This window comes from Onychomys torridus, chromosome 7 (assembly GCF_903995425.1).
Source record: "Onychomys torridus chromosome 7, mOncTor1.1, whole genome shotgun sequence".
NCBI lineage: Eukaryota > Metazoa > Chordata > Mammalia > Rodentia > Cricetidae > Onychomys > Onychomys torridus.
The window spans coordinates 32,414,495-32,433,140 of NC_050449.1; the positions used below are offsets into that span (position 1 = coordinate 32,414,495).

General features: G+C 37.9%; 1 protein-coding gene across 1 annotated transcript; it reads left to right on the forward strand.

Moving 5' to 3' along the window:
• The first annotated feature begins 14,237 nt into the window (after positions 1-14,237).
• On the forward strand, positions 14,238-15,170 carry LOC118587268 (olfactory receptor 8B3-like). Its single transcript, XM_036193091.1, has one exon. It carries the CDS (start codon positions 14,238-14,240, stop codon positions 15,168-15,170), a length of 933 nt encoding a protein of 310 aa, XP_036048984.1.
• The last annotated feature ends 3,476 nt before the right edge of the window (positions 15,171-18,646 follow it).

The window sequence follows — 18,646 nt, forward strand, 5'->3', positions numbered from 1 at the left end:
GTATTTTGTCAGAGCAATGAGAAAAGTAACCTCCACAGCACTGAGCAGAAGAAAATATTTTACAGTCACAGAATATACAGGTAACTCTTCTAACCACACAATGACAACCTGCTAATGAAAAGAGCCTGCATTGCACATACATGTCTACAAAGAAACATGCAAATTTTCATTGAGTTCATTAACAATGCGCACTATCATTAGTCATTAGAAACATTTAAACCAAAACTACCATCAGATGTTAACTCTGCAGATCTTGGTAAAAACAAAGTAAAGCAGATGAAACGTGTTGGTGAAGATTTAATAATCTAGAATCTCAACACAATGTTTACAAGAATATGAGTGTGGTATAGCCATTGGAAAGCTGAGTAGAAGCTATGTAAAAGTTAAACTCTACAGCTGGTGAAATAACTTGAAGATAGAGCACTTGTGTAAGAGTTTAAGACCCCAAGTTTGATCCCCAGTATCACAAAACTTAAAATATAATTGTCGTATGACTGAATGATTATACATTTTATAGTACATTAGTCACAATTGATACAAACATGGGAGGAAACTGAATGTCCTTTCATTAATAGATAAGCAAAATCTGATACATAAAATGGATTATTTTCTAGCCTTAAAGAGAAATGAAATTCCACTTTTGTTTACACCTGTTTAATTTACTACTCTGTGTATATACCATATTTTCACTTTCCATTTATCAGTTGATGGAGATCTAGGTTGATTGCATTTCCTATCTGTTGTCAATAGATGGGCAATGAATGTGAGTGTGCATGTATAATTCCTTTGGGAATATCCCTCGAGGCCATATATAATCAGTCATACTGTAGATCTGTTTCTAGTTTGTTGAGAAATCCTCAGGCTGGTTTCCACATCAGTTGCACTAATCTACACTTCCATCCACAGTGTATAAGGATTTCCCCTTCCCGACATTCACGGAAGCCTTTGTTGTTCTTTGTATTCCCGATGATGAGCATGATGGCTGGAGAGAAGTGGAACCTTCTAGTAGTTTTATCTATATTACATTGATGACTTCTCAGAAAGTTGAGTCTTCTTCAAGTTTTTACTAGTCATTGCCATTTGCATTTCTTCTTTTGATGACTGTTCAATTTCTCATTTTTTCCTTTTCTTGTTGAGAATAGATTTTCATATAAGACATTCTGATTAGAGTTCCCTTCCCACAATCAACACCCCCCAGATCTTCCCCACTTTCACATCTACACTAATCTACACTTTTTGTCCCTCTCTCTTCAGAAAACAGACATCTAAAAAAAAAAAAAAAGATAAAACAAAAACAAACATACCCGAATAGGACAAAACAGAAATGAGCAGAGGAAAATACAATCCCAAAGAAACAATACAAGAAATACATATAGATTCAGAGAAACACACATACAGAGAAATCCCATAATGACATAAAATCCAAAACCATAATATTAGGCAAAAAATAAAACCCCAAAAACTATAGGGTTAAAAAATAATCTTGGAAAATATTATGAAAAAAGAACCCCCTCCCAAATACCATAGAGTTCACTTTGTGCTGTCCATCTACTGCCAGGCATGAGATCTGCCCACAAGTATGGTTTATATATCCATTAAGACTCTATTGGAGAAAAATGATTTTCCCCTTGCAAGCAGTTATCAATTGGATATAACTTCTGGGTTAGGGATGGGGGCTTATGTCCACTTCTCCTAACAGTTCTGGGACCCTATCTGGTTGAGACCTGTGTAAGCCCTGTGCATATTGTCATACTCTGTAAATTTATATGTATTTCAATTCTGTTGTGTCTAGAAGGCCTTTGGTGTCTTGCTGTGGATATAGCTCTGTATAAATAAAGTGCTGATTGGCCAGGAGCCAGGCAGGAAGTATAGGTGGGACAAGCAAAGAAGAGAATTCTGGGAAGTGGAAGGCTGAGGCAGAGAGACACTGCCAGCTGCCACCATGAGAAAATGTTAAGATACTGGTAAGCCACAAGCCACATGGCAACTTATAGATTAATAAAAATGGGTTGATTTAAGATATAAGAATAGTTAGCAAGAAGCCTGTCATGGCCATACAGTTTATAAGTACTATAAGTCTCTGTGTGTTTACTTGGTTGGGTCTGAGCAGCTGAAGGCCTGGATAGTGAGGGAGATTTGTCCTGACCCTGGGTCAGGCAGGACCAGGAAAATTCCAGCTACAAATGGTGCCCCACAGATCAAGTTTCCACCTAAAACCTGAGAAAGATGATTCTAAATCAGAGCTAAAACAGCTTCCTAGTTGTATCTCTCAAGTTAGCCACAGCCTGCATGCTTGAGCTACTATATGGTGGGTTTGTGGCATGTATACTTGACCTGCAGTATGGTGGGAATCAGGTGTCTGCAAGAAGCACATTATGATGCTGTGTGGTGGATTTAGCCTTTGCTAGTAAAAAAAAAAAAAAAAGTTTCTTGGCTATATGCTTTGATAGAACTGCTTCTGATAGTTGATGGCACACATTGTTCCAGACCCAGAGCTGGTAATAAATTGTACCACTACCATGTTGGGAAGCTGAAGTAGGAGGAGCCAGCAGCCACAGCGGCCATTTCAGTCTTAGAAATGCTGTTTAAAGCAATTGATTTACAATAAGAAAGATTCAGATGGAACAAGACTTTAAATGCTTTACAATGTGTGTAAAATATACATAGGCTTGAAAGAGGCAAAAAGGTGATATATACAGTTATATAAAGGATTACATAGTTTTAAAAATAAATATCTGGCACCCAAAGTTCGAGGTACGAATTCACGAAAAAGCCTCTTGCCTGTGGCCTTGCAGGCCCCAGCTCAGGCTTGAGCTACACTAGGCTGGTTATGGTGGCGCATGCCAGTTGGATTTACTGAAGAAGGCAGAGACAGGAGGATCCCAAGTTTGAGGCCAACCTAGGAGAAGCTTCAGCTGGGGCCGAGCCACAAACAGTGGTGGAACTATGGAGGCAGTGACTGCTGCTCCGAGTTGCTGGCTGCTTCTCATTATGTTGGTGACTGCGTTGATGCTGCTACCTGGGATGAAGTGTTTACTACTGTTCTTTCAGAGAATTGCCAGGACCATTGTGTTACAAGAAAGCATCGACAAAGGTCAGTTTTAAAAAAGTTTGGCAAGACAAATGGTGGGGAGAAATTGCTGGGAAGATTTTCTCTTCTAGTGAAGAAAGTTCATGGTTCAGAGAGTCAGACATTTATCAGACTGTGTTTGCTCCAAACCACAGAGGAGGCAAAAAAAAAAAAAAAAAAAAAAAGTCTTCAGAGAACCATGACCACGCCTAACAGCAACTTTGAAATCTTCACAAGGATGATGGGATCAAACAAAGATGAATTCATGTGGACTATGGTAAAGCCATTAGCACCACAGAAAGATTGACTTTGGACTACAAACTGGTCAGGACAATTTGAGGTGGCTAGCTGAGATGATCCAGCCTGACAGACTACTTGAACAAGGACTAGAAATAAGCCCTGCACTGTCTCATTATGTAGCGGCTGGACAAATGATACAAGACTTGACAATTAACCCAAAAATTTTCTTTTCAGGATCCCCTAAAGATGGAAGTAATTTTAAGAAATGACACCCACATTCCCAAGAGGTGGGATGGTAGGTTTTCGGTCGTTTAATTAGTTTTGGATATTGTCATTATTTATGATGGTTGGTTACAAGTTGTTAATTGTTAATGGTCAGGAAAAGAGCTGAACATGGAGATTAGACATGAGGTAGATCAATAAATCTACTCGGAGAAAAAGGATGAAGAAATAATAGGACAAATGGGTAGATCACTGAATCTACTGTAAAAAGAAAAAGGAGAAGATATAAAAATGACAAAAGGTAGATTACTGAAGCTATTATGTAAAGAAAAAAGAGAGAATATGGATATGATCAGATAAAAGGTCAACTATTGGATCTACATTTAAAAAGGAACTACTTGTTTTAAATAGGATAAGTACTGAAAATTTTTTTGTCTGAGTTTATCAAATGTTACTGGACTGGACATTGTTACTATATATAATGGAGGTTTTATCTGAATTTGTCAAATGTTAATGGACTAGACATTGTTAATGTAATTCTTGACTATGTATATTGTATATACTTATTGGATATGATTTTTCTTGTATTAGTTATAACCTTTTTTAAATTTTAGACAAAAACAGGGGAATGTGGTGGCTATTGTGTTGCCTGAAATATTGTGTGTACCCCGAAATAAACTTATCTGGGGTCAGAGAACAGACAGCCACTAGAACAAAGCCAAAAATGGTGGCTAGAAAATGGGTCAGAGCAAGCCAGAGCAGAAGCTGGGTGGTGGTGGTGGTGCACGCCTTTAATCCCAGCACTTGGGAGGCAGAGCCAGGTGGATCTCTGTGTGTTCAAGGCCATTTTAGAAACAGCTAAGCAAGGTGACCCACGCCTTTAATCCCAGAAACCCAACCTTTAATCCCAGGGAGTGGGAGCAGAAAGAGAAAGGTATATAAGGCATGAGGACCAGAAACTAAGTGAGTACAGCATGTAGTTAGTTAAGTATTTGGTTGGTTAAGCATTCAGGCTTTGGAGCAACACAGTTCAGCTGAGATTCATGTGGAGGAGGACTCAGAAGCTTCCAGCCTGAGGAAACAGGATCACCTGAGGAACTAGCAAGGTGAGGTAACTGTGTTCTGCTTCTCTGATCTTCCAGAATTCACCCCAATAACTGGCCTCAGGTTTGATTTTATTAATAAGACTCTTTAAGATTCCTGTTCAATGTGGCAACTTATAGATGAATAGAAATGGGTTGATTTAAGATATATAAACAGTTAGCAAGAAGCCTGCCATAGCCATACAGTTTATAAGTAATATAAGTCTTTGTGTGTTTACTTGGTTGGTTCTGAGCAGTTGCGGGACTGGTGGGTGAGGGAGATTTGTCCTGACCCTGGGTCAGGCAGGACCAGGAAAATGCTAGCTACAGTGTCTTCCATCCCCAATTTTGCAATCTTTCTGCTTTGTGTTCTGCAGAGTTTCATGAGCCTGGAGGGGAGGGATTTGATGGAGACATTCCATTTAGGACAAGGACTGAGTGTTCCAAGGTCTCTTACTGTCTGCACACCATCCAGGTATGGATCTCCATGTTTGTTCCTATCTACTGCAGGAGGGAGCTTCACTAGTGAATGCTGAGTAAGACACTGATCTATGAACATGATGGAACGTGAAAATGTAAGATAAGAAATCAGAAACAGCACACTGACAGAGGCATACAGGGAACATGGACAGAAGAATATAAGTGAAATGAATGTAGAGAAGGGGAATACAAAGACATAGGGGAATATGAATGTAGCAGATTTATGAAGGTAAGAAAACCATGACAAAAATGAGTTGCATGAAGCATTTGTTTAGTGTAAGAAGGAAACAAACTGAAGCCATTTTTGATAGAACTTCTATTTTTGACAAGGGTCAAATAATGTTTAAGTTCCCAAGACAGCCACAGACCTCCATGGGTAACTGACATCCTGGTTGGCAAGTTAAGATGTGAATTCTGAGCAAGTCACCCTATCACAGTTGAATAAACCAACCAATGAGAACAAGATAAGTGTACCACAGAGCTATGTTTCTAGGGAAGTCCCTAATCTTTGAATCTGATTGATGAAAAATGTAACTGTAACTTGTCATACTTGGCATAGATGTTTGGGATTAAAAGCTCTGTGACATTCTGGCATGTGGTAGCAGTTTGACTCCTGAGTCTGTTCTGCCACTGTGATCAATCAGGAGTGGTTCGATTACAATCAGCTTTTGTTTTCTGCATTGACTTGGTGTGTGAGTTGTGTTGGCTTTACCCAAATCCCATAACAATTAGGAGCCTATGATCTTGTTCTCCAAGTAAAACATATAATAAGAGAAGTAGAACACATGATATGAACAGACAGGAATGGAATACTGGGATATTAGGGTTTAAGAGGGAATAGAAATTGAGTATGAAGGAAAAGAGATAGGAGATGTTTTAACTAAAAGTATGTGTGAAGAAGGCTTATGAAATGTCACTAGTTTGTAAGCTAATTAAAAATAGAATTTAGGACAATGGCAATAGATACTCTCAGGGAATCTATGAGAGATCCCACTGATCAACAGCTCAAAAAGAGGTAACCCATACCTAGGATTGGGGTTGTATTTGACAGTCTATGATGTCTCACAGAGATATTCCTAATTAAGGATGGCTTTATTTATTTATTTATTCAGGAAACAAACTTTTTTTTTAGGTTTTCAAGACAGGTTTTTTTTCTGTGTAGCCCTGGCCAGAAGCATATTTTTTTTTAATGATGAATGCTGTTTATTGAAGGAGGGAGGAGGTTTTAAATGCAGACTTACAGCACAATGGGAGAATCCCAGAGGGCAGAAGTTCGCTTCCAATGTTGTACAATCTTGCATCTAAGCTGTTAACACCCAATATGCAGGATACACAGACAGTGAACTTCCCTTAAGCATTCAGGAGGGTGGAATCTTGCAGGGAATTAGCATAGGGAGGATATCAAGGTCAAAGTCAGCAAGCAAGGCAACAGTTACCCAAAATGGGGGCTCAGGACCTACAGGTCCCCCCCCTTTTACTAAAAAGTGAGTTTCTGACTTAGGTTGCATGGGATGTCATGTCACCTTACCCATCATGGAGACTCCTGTCTACCCCACACAGGTGCTCTGTCTTAGGTTGGTGAGCACTCCTCAGGAATTACCTGTCTCTGAATACTCATTATCATACAGGCTCAGTCATGTGAGAGCTGCAGAGTTAACTGTTGCCAAAGATCTCTAAGTGGCTCTGGGCTTGCAATCTGTGTGTTCGATACAGAAAAGACCAACAGAAGTTTTAACCCACCCATAGCCGGTAGGCTAAATGCAACTGAGCCATTCCCTTCCTTAACGAGCTTTACTGCAAAGTGGAGTGTAGTTAGAGTTTTCTTGCCTGGCCCACAGTCAGGACAAATCTCTCTTAGCCACCAGTCCCACAGTCACTCAGACCCAAACAAGTAAACACACAGAAACTTATATTGCTTACAAATTGTATTGCCGTGGCAGGCTTCTTGTTATCTACTTCTTCTATCTTAAATTAACCCATTTCTGTTAGTTTATACTTTGCCACATGGCTTGTGGCTTACCAGTGTCTTTACATGTTGCTTTTCATGGCGGCGGCTGGCAGTGTCTCTCCCTCTGCCTTCCTGTTCCCAGAATTCTCTTCTCTCTTGTCCCGCCTATACTTCCTGCCTGGCCACAGGCCAATCAGAACTTTATTTACACAGAGCAATATCCACAGCAGTGGAGTCCTTGTAAGATGGTATCTCAAAAGCAAATGGAACTTGAGTTTGTAAATTTATAACTTTCAAAGCCAATCAAAATGTATATAACTATTGATTTAAATTTGTCATGCCCAATGGAATGAAAGATCAACTAATTGTGGTAGCTACTTTTGCTGCCAGGGTCTCCACTGTGCTAGCTGTAGTAACTAATTATGAAATGGCAATCCCAGAAACAATAGTAGCAGTGGTTGTCACTGTTATAACAGCAACAATGGCAGCAGCGATGTCAAATTCTCTTCTGGAGCATGTGGGTATCCACTGGCATGGATACAACTCCAGCGAATACAAACCGCCAAGGCCCATTTTTCTTGATCTCAGCGTGATTTAAGCTGGCAGCTCTGGAAAAGAACAACTAAGAACCATAAAGAAAAAAATAGGCAGCTCACAAGGAGCAGAACTAATGGTCTCATAATGGCTACATTCAGGCTCACAAATTTTAAGGTATCTTCAAAGGGGGCTAAATGAATTTCAGGAGGCAAAAAAATGTTGCACAGAGCCACTCCTGAGACGTAGGTACTACTCCAGCTTGAATAGGATTGTGAAAATGCAAATGATTAGCTGGCATGCTACTGTTAATAAATGGAGGTCAGTGATCTTCAGTGTTATCTTTAATCTCTAAGGTGTCTGGGTGACACATTCTCAAACATACTTGAAAAAAGCAGTTACCATACATTACCTTCTGGAGAATCCAACCACATGGCTCCAGTTCCTAGGCTTACGTTAATGCTTGCCAAAGTTGGCCATATTGGGCTTTCAATCCCCATTGGCATCAGAAGGGGAGAGTTTTTCATGAAGGCCCAATAGGTCTCTGCCATGTTGGGCTTCAGCTGCAGCCACAGGGCGCACATAGCACTTAGAAACCCAATGAGGAATCTCATTGTCCCATGGAAAGACATAAGCAGAATCCCGGGCCCACACCAACACCAGATAGGGTCCCCTCCAAGTGTTAGTTGAAAGATCCTTCCATTGCTCAAGAGGGTGATTTGCAACAGGAGCCCTCTGGTGCTTATCTGCAGTGGATATTCCAACAGAATCCACCGATAAAAAATTTAAAATATATAAAACAAAGGAAAGAATAGAATGTGGAGAGGAATGATGGGCCCCTAGTTTCCCCTTTTTGCTTTAGCAGAATATGTTTGTTTGGCTTTTTTTTTAATAGTTCAATTTTTTCTTTTCTTTTTTATTTTTTTAGATTAATTAATTAATTAATTAAATTGTCTATTATCAGCTTGATACAGTATAAATTCTTATCTTAATAGTGTAAAGTTTCATTGAGGGTTGCTCAGTAATTGAGTAAAACCAAATCTTATTATAAGCTACAGTCATCCTAGGGTCCCCCATGCTATATATATATAGCAAAGAACAATCAGACTGCAACCCACAGAACCATGGAGGCTATATATATATACATGGCAAGGATGGATATATTTAAATGCCTATGTATGTAGGTGTTTATGCTCTGGGTAGTTTCTACAGTAGTAGATTTGCATGTCCTCAGTTAATAAGTCTTCATGTTAGTTATCCCACCCCCATACTCATTCTCCTACTCTTCTCTTTTATTCCAACCTGACTTTGTCCTTTTCCTTCCATCATTTATATTTTCTCCTTTGCAATGGTCTTTTGGTATTCTTTGCAGGTTCAGGTGCTGAGACAGGGAAAGGGTGTTGGTGGAAGAATTGTCTGAATACAAGATGAGTTTCATGTAAGTGGCTGGACCCAAATAGCTTGAGTTATCTTTATTTACAGTTCAAAAAGAAGCATGAGCTAACAGCGTTAACTTCCAGAAAAAAAAAAAAAAGATTTTTTCCCAACTTTTACATAAAAAATTCCTTTAAACCATAATCAAAGCTTAGCATTTTGCTAGCTTGGCTAAACATCAAGCAAGGCATATCCTGTCCTTATAAATCTGAAGGGTGATAAATATAGGCACACGTTTTCAAGAACAACAATATTGTTCAAATTTTAACAAAGCATATTTATATTTAATTATAGGAATTATTTGCCATAAGCTGTCTACATACAGTTAGGTATACAGTTAGATTGCATTTCTTTAAATATTATCTTGTTCTACAAAAAAGGTCATATACATCTAAGCCTCTCTATAACAAACTTAAGAAGAATCAGTTCCCAAAGAATTTTAGGGGAAAATATTTGAGAAAAAATGGGTTTCCCATCATGATCACATCTGTGCCATGCATGACTGACAAAGTGATTCTAAAAACTGCCAAGAGAATCATCAATATTACAAGAGAGAAGAGAACATGCAGGCTACACATTTTCAGCAGCCTTCTCTACTGTTCTGAAGTCTACTGGTTCTTGCTAAGTGAGAAACCATTTCCTCGGGCTTTACCTCATGAAGACCCATTGGACATGTATTCATATACTGCTCTGAAACTATGCCACATGGTTGCCAATACTCTTTCATAACACCAGCATTCTATTCCCTTAATCTTAAAGCCAACCCTACGGATCTTGACTAGTTTTCTTCCTTTTATTTGTATTCTAACTTAAATGCATACACATCTGAAGACTGAAATATAACATTCATATATGGAAAATAACATAAATTGTTTGTGTGGTTCTGTGTTACCTCATTCATAATGATTATTTCTAGCTCCATTAATTTATTCACAATTTCATTTCTCTTTAACGTGAATATTATTCCTTTGTATATCTATTTATTATCTATTCATCAGCTAAAAGATATCTGTTGCACTTGATTTTCATCCAGAATTTGATATTAAGTTTCTATTGCTGAAGAATTTTCTATTACTGAAGTGCATATTTGATTCATAGGAAATGGAGAGATCAAACTGGTTCTGAGCTGTGAGCCTCACAGTGTAGTATGTTTCTAAGAACAGTCTGAGGAAGAAAAATAATCAAGCTGTAAACCTTGTAACTACAATAATAACTAGTCTTGGTAGAAAGGCTCACTGGTACAATGATGGCACAAATGTAATGAGAGTATTCCAACTCATGACTGGATTTAAAGTCCATAATACAAGACAGAATCTCATGCTTGGTAAAATTAACTGGGCCTCACATCCATGGCTAGATATGTAATAGGCTCTACGGGAGAATCTAATACTACTGTTCTACTAAACATACATAGAAACAAATTGTCCCCTAAACTCTTATCTTCATATATACTTATGTATATAGGCTAGTGAGTCTTTTAACCCTCATTGAGGTAATTTCTTATCAAAACCAATTGTGATTAATAGAGACTTATTACTGATAAATTTACAGAGAATAAGAGAATATGGAGTACTGCACTATAAATGGGGCAACTAAAGATAGTCAGTTCAAGATCTATTTCTCTTATTCTTCCACTCAAAGTTAGTGGTGTCTTCAGCAACATAGTATTGTTATTTAATTATAGTGGGCAACCAACAGCAGTAGGAATGACTTGTATTTTTCCTTATACCACTGAAGCCTTCATGACCAATAGAGAAATGTCCCATGTCTGACACAGATTTTCATTTGATAATCCATGTCCCCTGTGAAGTGCAGTATTCACTAGTTCAGGTTACCTCTTTTCAACCACCCTTTCTCAAGGACCATACTATAAGAGTGGAAATATTGTCAGAGCCAGAGGGAGTGGATATCTGCATCAAAATAGTATTCTCTGCCATAGCAGTGTAACTGTTTTCATGTCAGAGGGAGAATGGGGAAGAATTGGAAGGAAGGGAAAGGGAGGTGGGCTTTATCAGAATGAATTAAATGATTATAGAAAATTCTCAAACAATAAGAAATTAAATATATATATATATATATATATATATATATATATATATATATTATACTTAGGAGATCTCTTTCCTATGGGCTAGCTTTTATTGTGCTTAGGTGCTATACAGGCTTCTGGGGGGGGAATACAATAATAGTCTTAACCAGCACTGGGCTCTGCATTCAATAATACTAACCTGACAGCAATATGTACCTATTGATGTAATAGTGGCATGAGAGTTATGGGGCAACTAACTGGCTTCTGATTAGATCTGAGACTTGCTTCACTGGAGATAATATCATGTCTAATACTGTAAGCCTGGTCAAAAGTCCTAGTATTTTGGTAAACATTCATGTAGTCAAATTACCTTCAAATATATATGTTTATATGATAGACCTAGAATGCTGTCAACTAGGTCATTGAAGCTTCTTTTTGCTGTGGGCAAGAGTCAATGCAGAGAAACATACCTGGCCAAAAAACTGAGAATAAGAGATTGAGTGGTCAGCCCTAAATGGAACATCTTTATTAACTCAACCCTGCTACTGCAAAGGCTCAGGGAGTACAAAAGGAGAGAAGGTGGAAAAAATGTGAAGGAGTTGAAGGATATTGATGAGTGATGTGAAACGCTATTTTCTGGATGTAGCATGACTATTAAATTCATAAACTGACAATAGCTGTGATTACCAGCACACGATCTACACAAGGAAAAGCCAATTAAAATTTCTACAAAGATGGGGGAGATGATCTCCAGGCCTTATTCCTTACTGAAGACCTATAGACAAACAATAGATGTTAATAAGGGAAGAAAATTGTTCTTTGAGTGAGTGGGCACTGGAAGGTTTTCCAGCTCTAGTGAATTGTCCTATTCCCATGTACTATGGGCATCAATAGTTGGACTTAGTGGGATGAAAGGAAAAGACATGAATTTAGGAGATGAAGATATTAAGAAGATACAAGGGAAGTTGGAGGGGGAAGTTGGTATATATAGTTGTTTCAGTGTGTAAATGCATATAAAATTATCAAAGAATAGAAAAGTGTTACCAAGAGAGTGTTAACATTCATTGTCTAAATTGATCTCCTGAAATATTTGTAGAAGTTATGGTCTCTGGCTGAAACTTTTTCATAATCTTTTCTGTACTCTTCATATGTTTTGGAGTGAGTCTATGATCATAATAATTTCCTTTCATTCTTTTGGCCAATAAACATATGTCCTTAGAAACATATTATGCTCAGTGTCCAAATAAGCATAGCTGCCTACAAACAATAACAATGCTTAGTTCCTGGAATGAATTTTTTTGAGGTATGGTTTCTCTGTGTAGCCCCAGCTGTCCTGGAACTTGTTCTGTAGACTGGGCAGTCCTCCAGCTTACAGAGATCTGTCTGCCTCTGTTTCTGAGGTGCTGGGATTAAAGGCTTGTACCACCACTGGACTCAGCAGAATATTTCAACTGAACATCATAGTAAAAGACCATGCTATGATATACTAGACTAATTGATTTTGAAAATTATGCATAAATTAATGATGAATAACAAGTTTTTCAAGTAATGAGAATGTAATAAATATATACCTTTATGAAAAATCAGAAATAAAACAGATCTGAATACCTTTCTCATATCTTAGAAATTTCACAAAATGATATATAAACATAATCATTGAAATTGAAGACTTATTGAAAACAATAAAAGAGAAATGATTTGTGATTTAGGGTTAGGCATAAATAAGGTAAGATACATAAATTGAAATAAAAGTATTTTCTCATAAAATATAGTACTGAGACAATGAAATTATAAGTCCAACTACTGACCAAGCAAGGTTCTCAGATAAAAGTGCCCAGTGGGTTTTTAGAAGTAACAACTAGACAAAGAATTTGATCCTTTAAATTCCTTAAAAAAAATGTATCCTATAGGTTATATGCTATAGGTTTTTTAAAGGCATTGTATAGAATTCTAAAGGCATTCTATAGGTTAGAAGACTTGAAGTCATTTACTTAAAATTTTAGAGAAAGTAATTAGGGAGCTTGGAGTATATCCAGCTGCAAATTCTTAATTATGATGAAGAAATATACAAGGAACTCCACAACAGATCCCTCTACAGGGATCAAGATAATTGAGAAAGTTGAGGGTTTATATTTCCATCTCCACAAGAGGGAGTATTTTCCCTGAAGAGAAACGTATAAAATTTTGAGTCTCTAAGAAACCAAAGGCATATCACAATCCAAGTTGTAAATAAAACTACCTCAATTTCTTTTTATATTAAAACACTATCCTTTTGGGAAGGGAGTAACTTTACTTCTACCCCATTTATAAGCAAGTGGGTTAAACCATTTAAGTCACATTAAAACCATTGCCTTATCTAGTGGCAGTGTGAGGATCATCATAAAATTATTTCCTCTGCTGTTGGAACAGAACACTCAAAGATCTAATCACAATCTATTACCTGTAGTTCAGAAGTATTTCTAGAGTATATCATGCATTAAGTCTTTACTGTAGTCTCCAACTAGAAACAAAGGGTCAAACACCTTGGAATGCAAAATTGCTCTTCTACATACACTGAAGAGCAAAGGTAAGGAATCTTTAAATTTTTGCTGATACGTTGATTTTCTGACTATATGAACATTCTCCTTAACAGAAAATGGACTGTAACATGTCATTTCTTCCCTGTCTTGTGTAATCCAGGGACTCAAGTGAAATTGTTCAAGAAAGTGTTTAGGGAGAATGTTAAGAGATGTAGTGGCCATACAAATTGCAGGATACCTCTCCAGGGACGGGACTTACATTTTTTTTCTAGGTTCATGATTTTATCTGTGACTTTGAGTAGAAAAAAACAACCTCTTAGTCTGATCCATAGCTGTACAAGAGATAAATCTGTATCTGTGGTTAGCATTAATTGGCCAGCACCTTGTCTTCCAGATTTATTTAGTTGGGGAGAACTCTAGTGAAAGAATAAATTACATGAGATAGAAAGTTTCTCTTCTCATCTCTTCCCATTAATCCTTTTTTCTAGAAATTACGTTTACATTGTTCAGCACCGCCTTTTCCTGTGTAAGATAATTTGGCTATGCTCCATACAGTTTATGTATTCAGGCAGTCTTGTCTCATAGATTCCTAACACACACATCAAGGAACTATGATAGGAAGAGGGGATCATTTTCTAATGAGATCATTTTTCCTGTGTCTGCAGATTCTTAGAGAAACATGACCTCTGCAAATGTCTCTTTGGTGACCGAATTCATTCTGGTAGGATTAACAGACCAGCCTGATCTCCAAATACCCCTGTTCTTTGTGTTTTTAGCAATGTATATCGTTACTGCATTGGGAAATTTGTGTTTGATAATTTTAATTGTACTAAACTCACACCTTCACACCCCAATGTACTTTTTCCTCTTTAATTTGTCCTTCATAGACTTCTGCTATTCTTCTGTGTTCACGCCCAAAATGCTGATGAACTTTATATTAAGTAAGAATGTCATTTCTTATATGGGATGTATGACCCAGCTCTATTTCTTTTGTTTCTTTGTCATTTCTGAATGTTACGTCCTGACATCAATGGCCTATGATCGCTATGTGGCCATATGTAATCCACTCTTGTACACTGTTGCCATGTCCCCTAAATTGTGTTTGAACCTTATGCTTGGTACATATGCAATGGCATTTTCCGGTGCCATGGCTCACACAGGCTTCATGCTCAGGCTGACCTTCTGTGATGCAAACACCATCAATCACTACTTCTGTGACCTCCTCCCTGTGATGCAGCTCTCCTGCACCAACACCTATGCCAATGAATTGGAGGTTTTCATTGTGGTGGGCATCAACATCATTGTGCCCAGCATCACCATCTTTATTTCTTATGGTTTCATTGTCTCCAGCATCTGCCATATAAAATCAGCTGAGGGCAGGTCCAAGGCCTTCAGCACCTGCAGTTCTCACATAATTGCTGTTTCTCTGTTCTTTGGATCAGGTGCATTTATGTATCTTAAACCCTCCTCAGCTGGGTCTATGAATAAAGGAAAAGTCTCTTCTGTCTTTTATACCAATGTGGTTCCCATGCTGAATCCATTAATTTATAGCTTGAGGAACAAAGATGTAAAAATGGCCCTGAGAAAAATTCCGAGGAATTGGAAATTTTGAGTGGATACTTTATAGTTACTTAAAATGCTTTATGGGATTGTATTTAACCCATTTTCCATAGGCATTATTATGTTTTTAAATTTAATGTTTAAAATTTACCACATGATACCTTGGAGTAGAAATGCATTGTACCTTGATTAATGCAACTCTTATTTCTTTCATATCCTAATAAAGGAAATCTGAATCATTTTAAATTTTGAATTTGTTTTTAATTTGAGTAACATAAAGTCTGATCTTTTGTAAGCGGTTTTGGGTTTGTTCATAATGTGTCTTTGGGAATGTATGTCTGAATAATGCCTTGCCTTCTTTCTGCAGATTTCCCCTTTGTAATGTAAATAATTTCTTAAACCACCAGTGTCCAGTTAAAACTAAGACACATCACAGTTTATACCTGCACCCTCTGTTTTCTGCTTGTGCTGGTTGCTAGCACTCACTTACTTTGTATAATGGATACTGATGCTCAGAGAGGCCATTGACTTAAAGTTTCCTGATTTCAAGTTGACTGATAGTACCAATATGTAGTCTAAATTTATGTTATTACTTTTTATTGGAGGAATTACAACTATGGCAATAGTTCCATTTTTGAATTTGATTGTGGTTTGCTTCTGTGTGATATGTACATTTTTCTCTATGATTAAGAGTTTTCATTTTGTTAAGGATTGTTGTTTTTGTAGGAGAAGTCATAACCTTTTGGAATAGTGAGTTTAGTTCATCCATAATATTATAAATAAAAGTATCCGAGTGTTTTCTTTGTTCTGTAATGCAGGAGAACAAGATAGATGAGAGGACAAACGAACAACAATGCCCCTCCCCCAATAACAATAGTTCTTAAATCAGGAATGAAGGGGCCTAGGCATTGAGAACCTGTGACTGAAGATAATTTTGAAGGAGGATTTGAAAAATAATCTCTCTCCTGATTTTGAATGCCATATAATGCTAACTATCCCCAATGCCTTCATACAAGCAGAGCTTTGGATAATGGCGGTTCTTACACTGGGAGGTGGATATTGGCTGCATTTGTAGGAAATCAAGCAGCATGAAGACAGCCCAAGAGAGCAAGTGGCCCTGGAGCCTCACGTAGAAAGATAGATTTTAGTCTGGGAAAGTCAGGAAAATTGCTCTCCCTATGGTTCTAATACTTTATGAAAATTCCTAGAAATATTGTAAGGACCGTATTTTTCTTAACAGGAGAGAGGCTCAAGTTACTAAATAGTAAAGGGAGCCTGAAGACAAATCCTGACTTTGTTGGCTTCCATGTACAATTACCATATAGAATGTAAGTTGCAGGATGATCAAGGTACAGTTAGCAGATGAGGATTTTTTTTTTTAAGGTTGAACTTTGGTGAACAAATTAGGAAATTGTCTATTTAAAATAATAGAGTTGGATATATTTTTAAATTGGCAAGATGATAACCACTTTTATAATCCCTAATTTGAAGTATAAAAAAATACATAGTAGCTTTAAAAAAACAACTTGAATTAAAATTTGCCCTTATGTCATTTCCATTCTTAAACTCAGTATTTAGGTGCTGAGCTTTGTAAGTGATGTGTTGTCTATTTCAGGTATTGGGCATTTTTAAATCCATGAATTTTACTTTTCCCTTCACAGTGAACTATTATTTGTTCCTATATGAATATTTTTGGATTTAACTTGGAAATACTTGTCAGGAAAATAACTACTGGTCTTGGGTGGACTTTTATTTATTTATTTATTTATTTTTTAAATTTAGAGTTATTCTAAAAATGGATTTTCTGACTTCATCTTTCATTAATGGTCCTTGTTAATAACATCAGTGGTCCAAATGTCTGGCAGAATACACTGGGTTCACTTCTTCCTCTTCCTTCACACTTCAGTGCAGTTCCAGACATGGCCGATACCATTCCAGGACCAACTTGATACCTTTACAGCTTTTCTTAGCCATTTCCTTGGAAGAATGGAGATAATGAAGACTCACTTAAGTTCTGGATCTATATAGTAAACCTCAGAAAATTACTTCAACACAATCACATAGATAGGGCATAAGTGGATTAAGTTTCTATCAGGAAAGAATACATAGCCACTGGCTGGTGAGGCTGACTGGTTGTCCCAGCTATTCAGGGAGCTGAGATAAAATGATGATAAAATTGAATGATTCCTAGACTATAGATCAGTACTAGGCCCACTAGAGCAACTTAGCAAGAACATGTCTCAAAGTCAAAATTGATAGAGAGGGCAGAGGGAGGGGGAGATGAGGCAAGTTATATTAAACTTTTGGTAAATTAATTACTTAACATGTGTGAATTCCTCAGTTTGATCATCAGTAGGATGCATATAAAAAGTAGTACATGAAAGGATCAGGCATGTTGGAAACACTCTGTTTACAACAACATGTAACCATTATAAATTATTTATTTATTTATTTATTTATATTCTGTTTTTTTATTTTTTTCTTTATTATTATGTGTTTTAAATTTTATACATCAGCCATGGGTTCCCCAGTCCTCCCCCGTCCTGTCCCCAGCCCCACCCTCCCCCAAGAACCTCCCCTCCATTCCCAAGTCCTCCAGGATCAAGGCACCCCTGGGGACTCATTTAAACCTGGTGGATTCAGTACAGGCAGGTCCTGTCACCTCCTTCCAGACTGAGCAAAGTGTCACTGTGTAAGCCCAAGTTTTTAAACAGACAGCTCATGCACTAAGGACAGATCCAGGTCCCACAGACTGGGTGCCTCCCAAGCAGATCAAGCTATTCAGTTGTCTCACTTATCCAGAGGGCCTGATCCAGCTGGGGGCTCCACAGCCTTTGGTTCATAATTCAGGTGCTTCCATTTGTTTGGCTATTTGTCCCTGTGCTTTTTGCAAACTTGGATTCAACAATTCACGCTCCTGCAGACATTCCTCTTTCTTGACAGATGGACACCTGCAGCTCCACCTGGGGACTGTCTGAGGATCTCTGCATTCACTTCCATCAGTTATTGAACAAGAGTTCCAGCATGACAGTTAGGGTGTTTAGCCATCTGATCACCGGACTAGGTCAGATCAGGCTGTCTCTCCATCATTGCCAGCAGTCTACAGAGGATGTATCGTTGTGGATTTTGGGGGACCTCTCCAGCACTCTGCTTATTCCTGTTCTCATGTGGTCTTCACTTATCATGGTCTGTTATTCCTCATTCTCCCTTTCTGTTCTTGATCCAGCTGGGATGTCCTGTCCCCCTAAGCTTTCTTTCCCTCAAATCTTGCCCTTCATTACTCCCACTGTCATCCAGGTTGTTCATGTAGATCTCATCCATTTCTCTGTCATTGGGTGATCCTTGGGTCTTTCCTAGGGTCCCATTTTCTAGGTAGCCTCCCTGGAGTTGTGTAGCAGCCTAGTCTGTTGCGGTAGCACCCATGCTACCACCACCCATTTACCATGTCTGAGCGAGGGGCTGTGGATCAAAAAACAGAGACAAAAGACAGCGGGTCATTCGTGCCAGGGGATGCTGAATGCCGTTTAT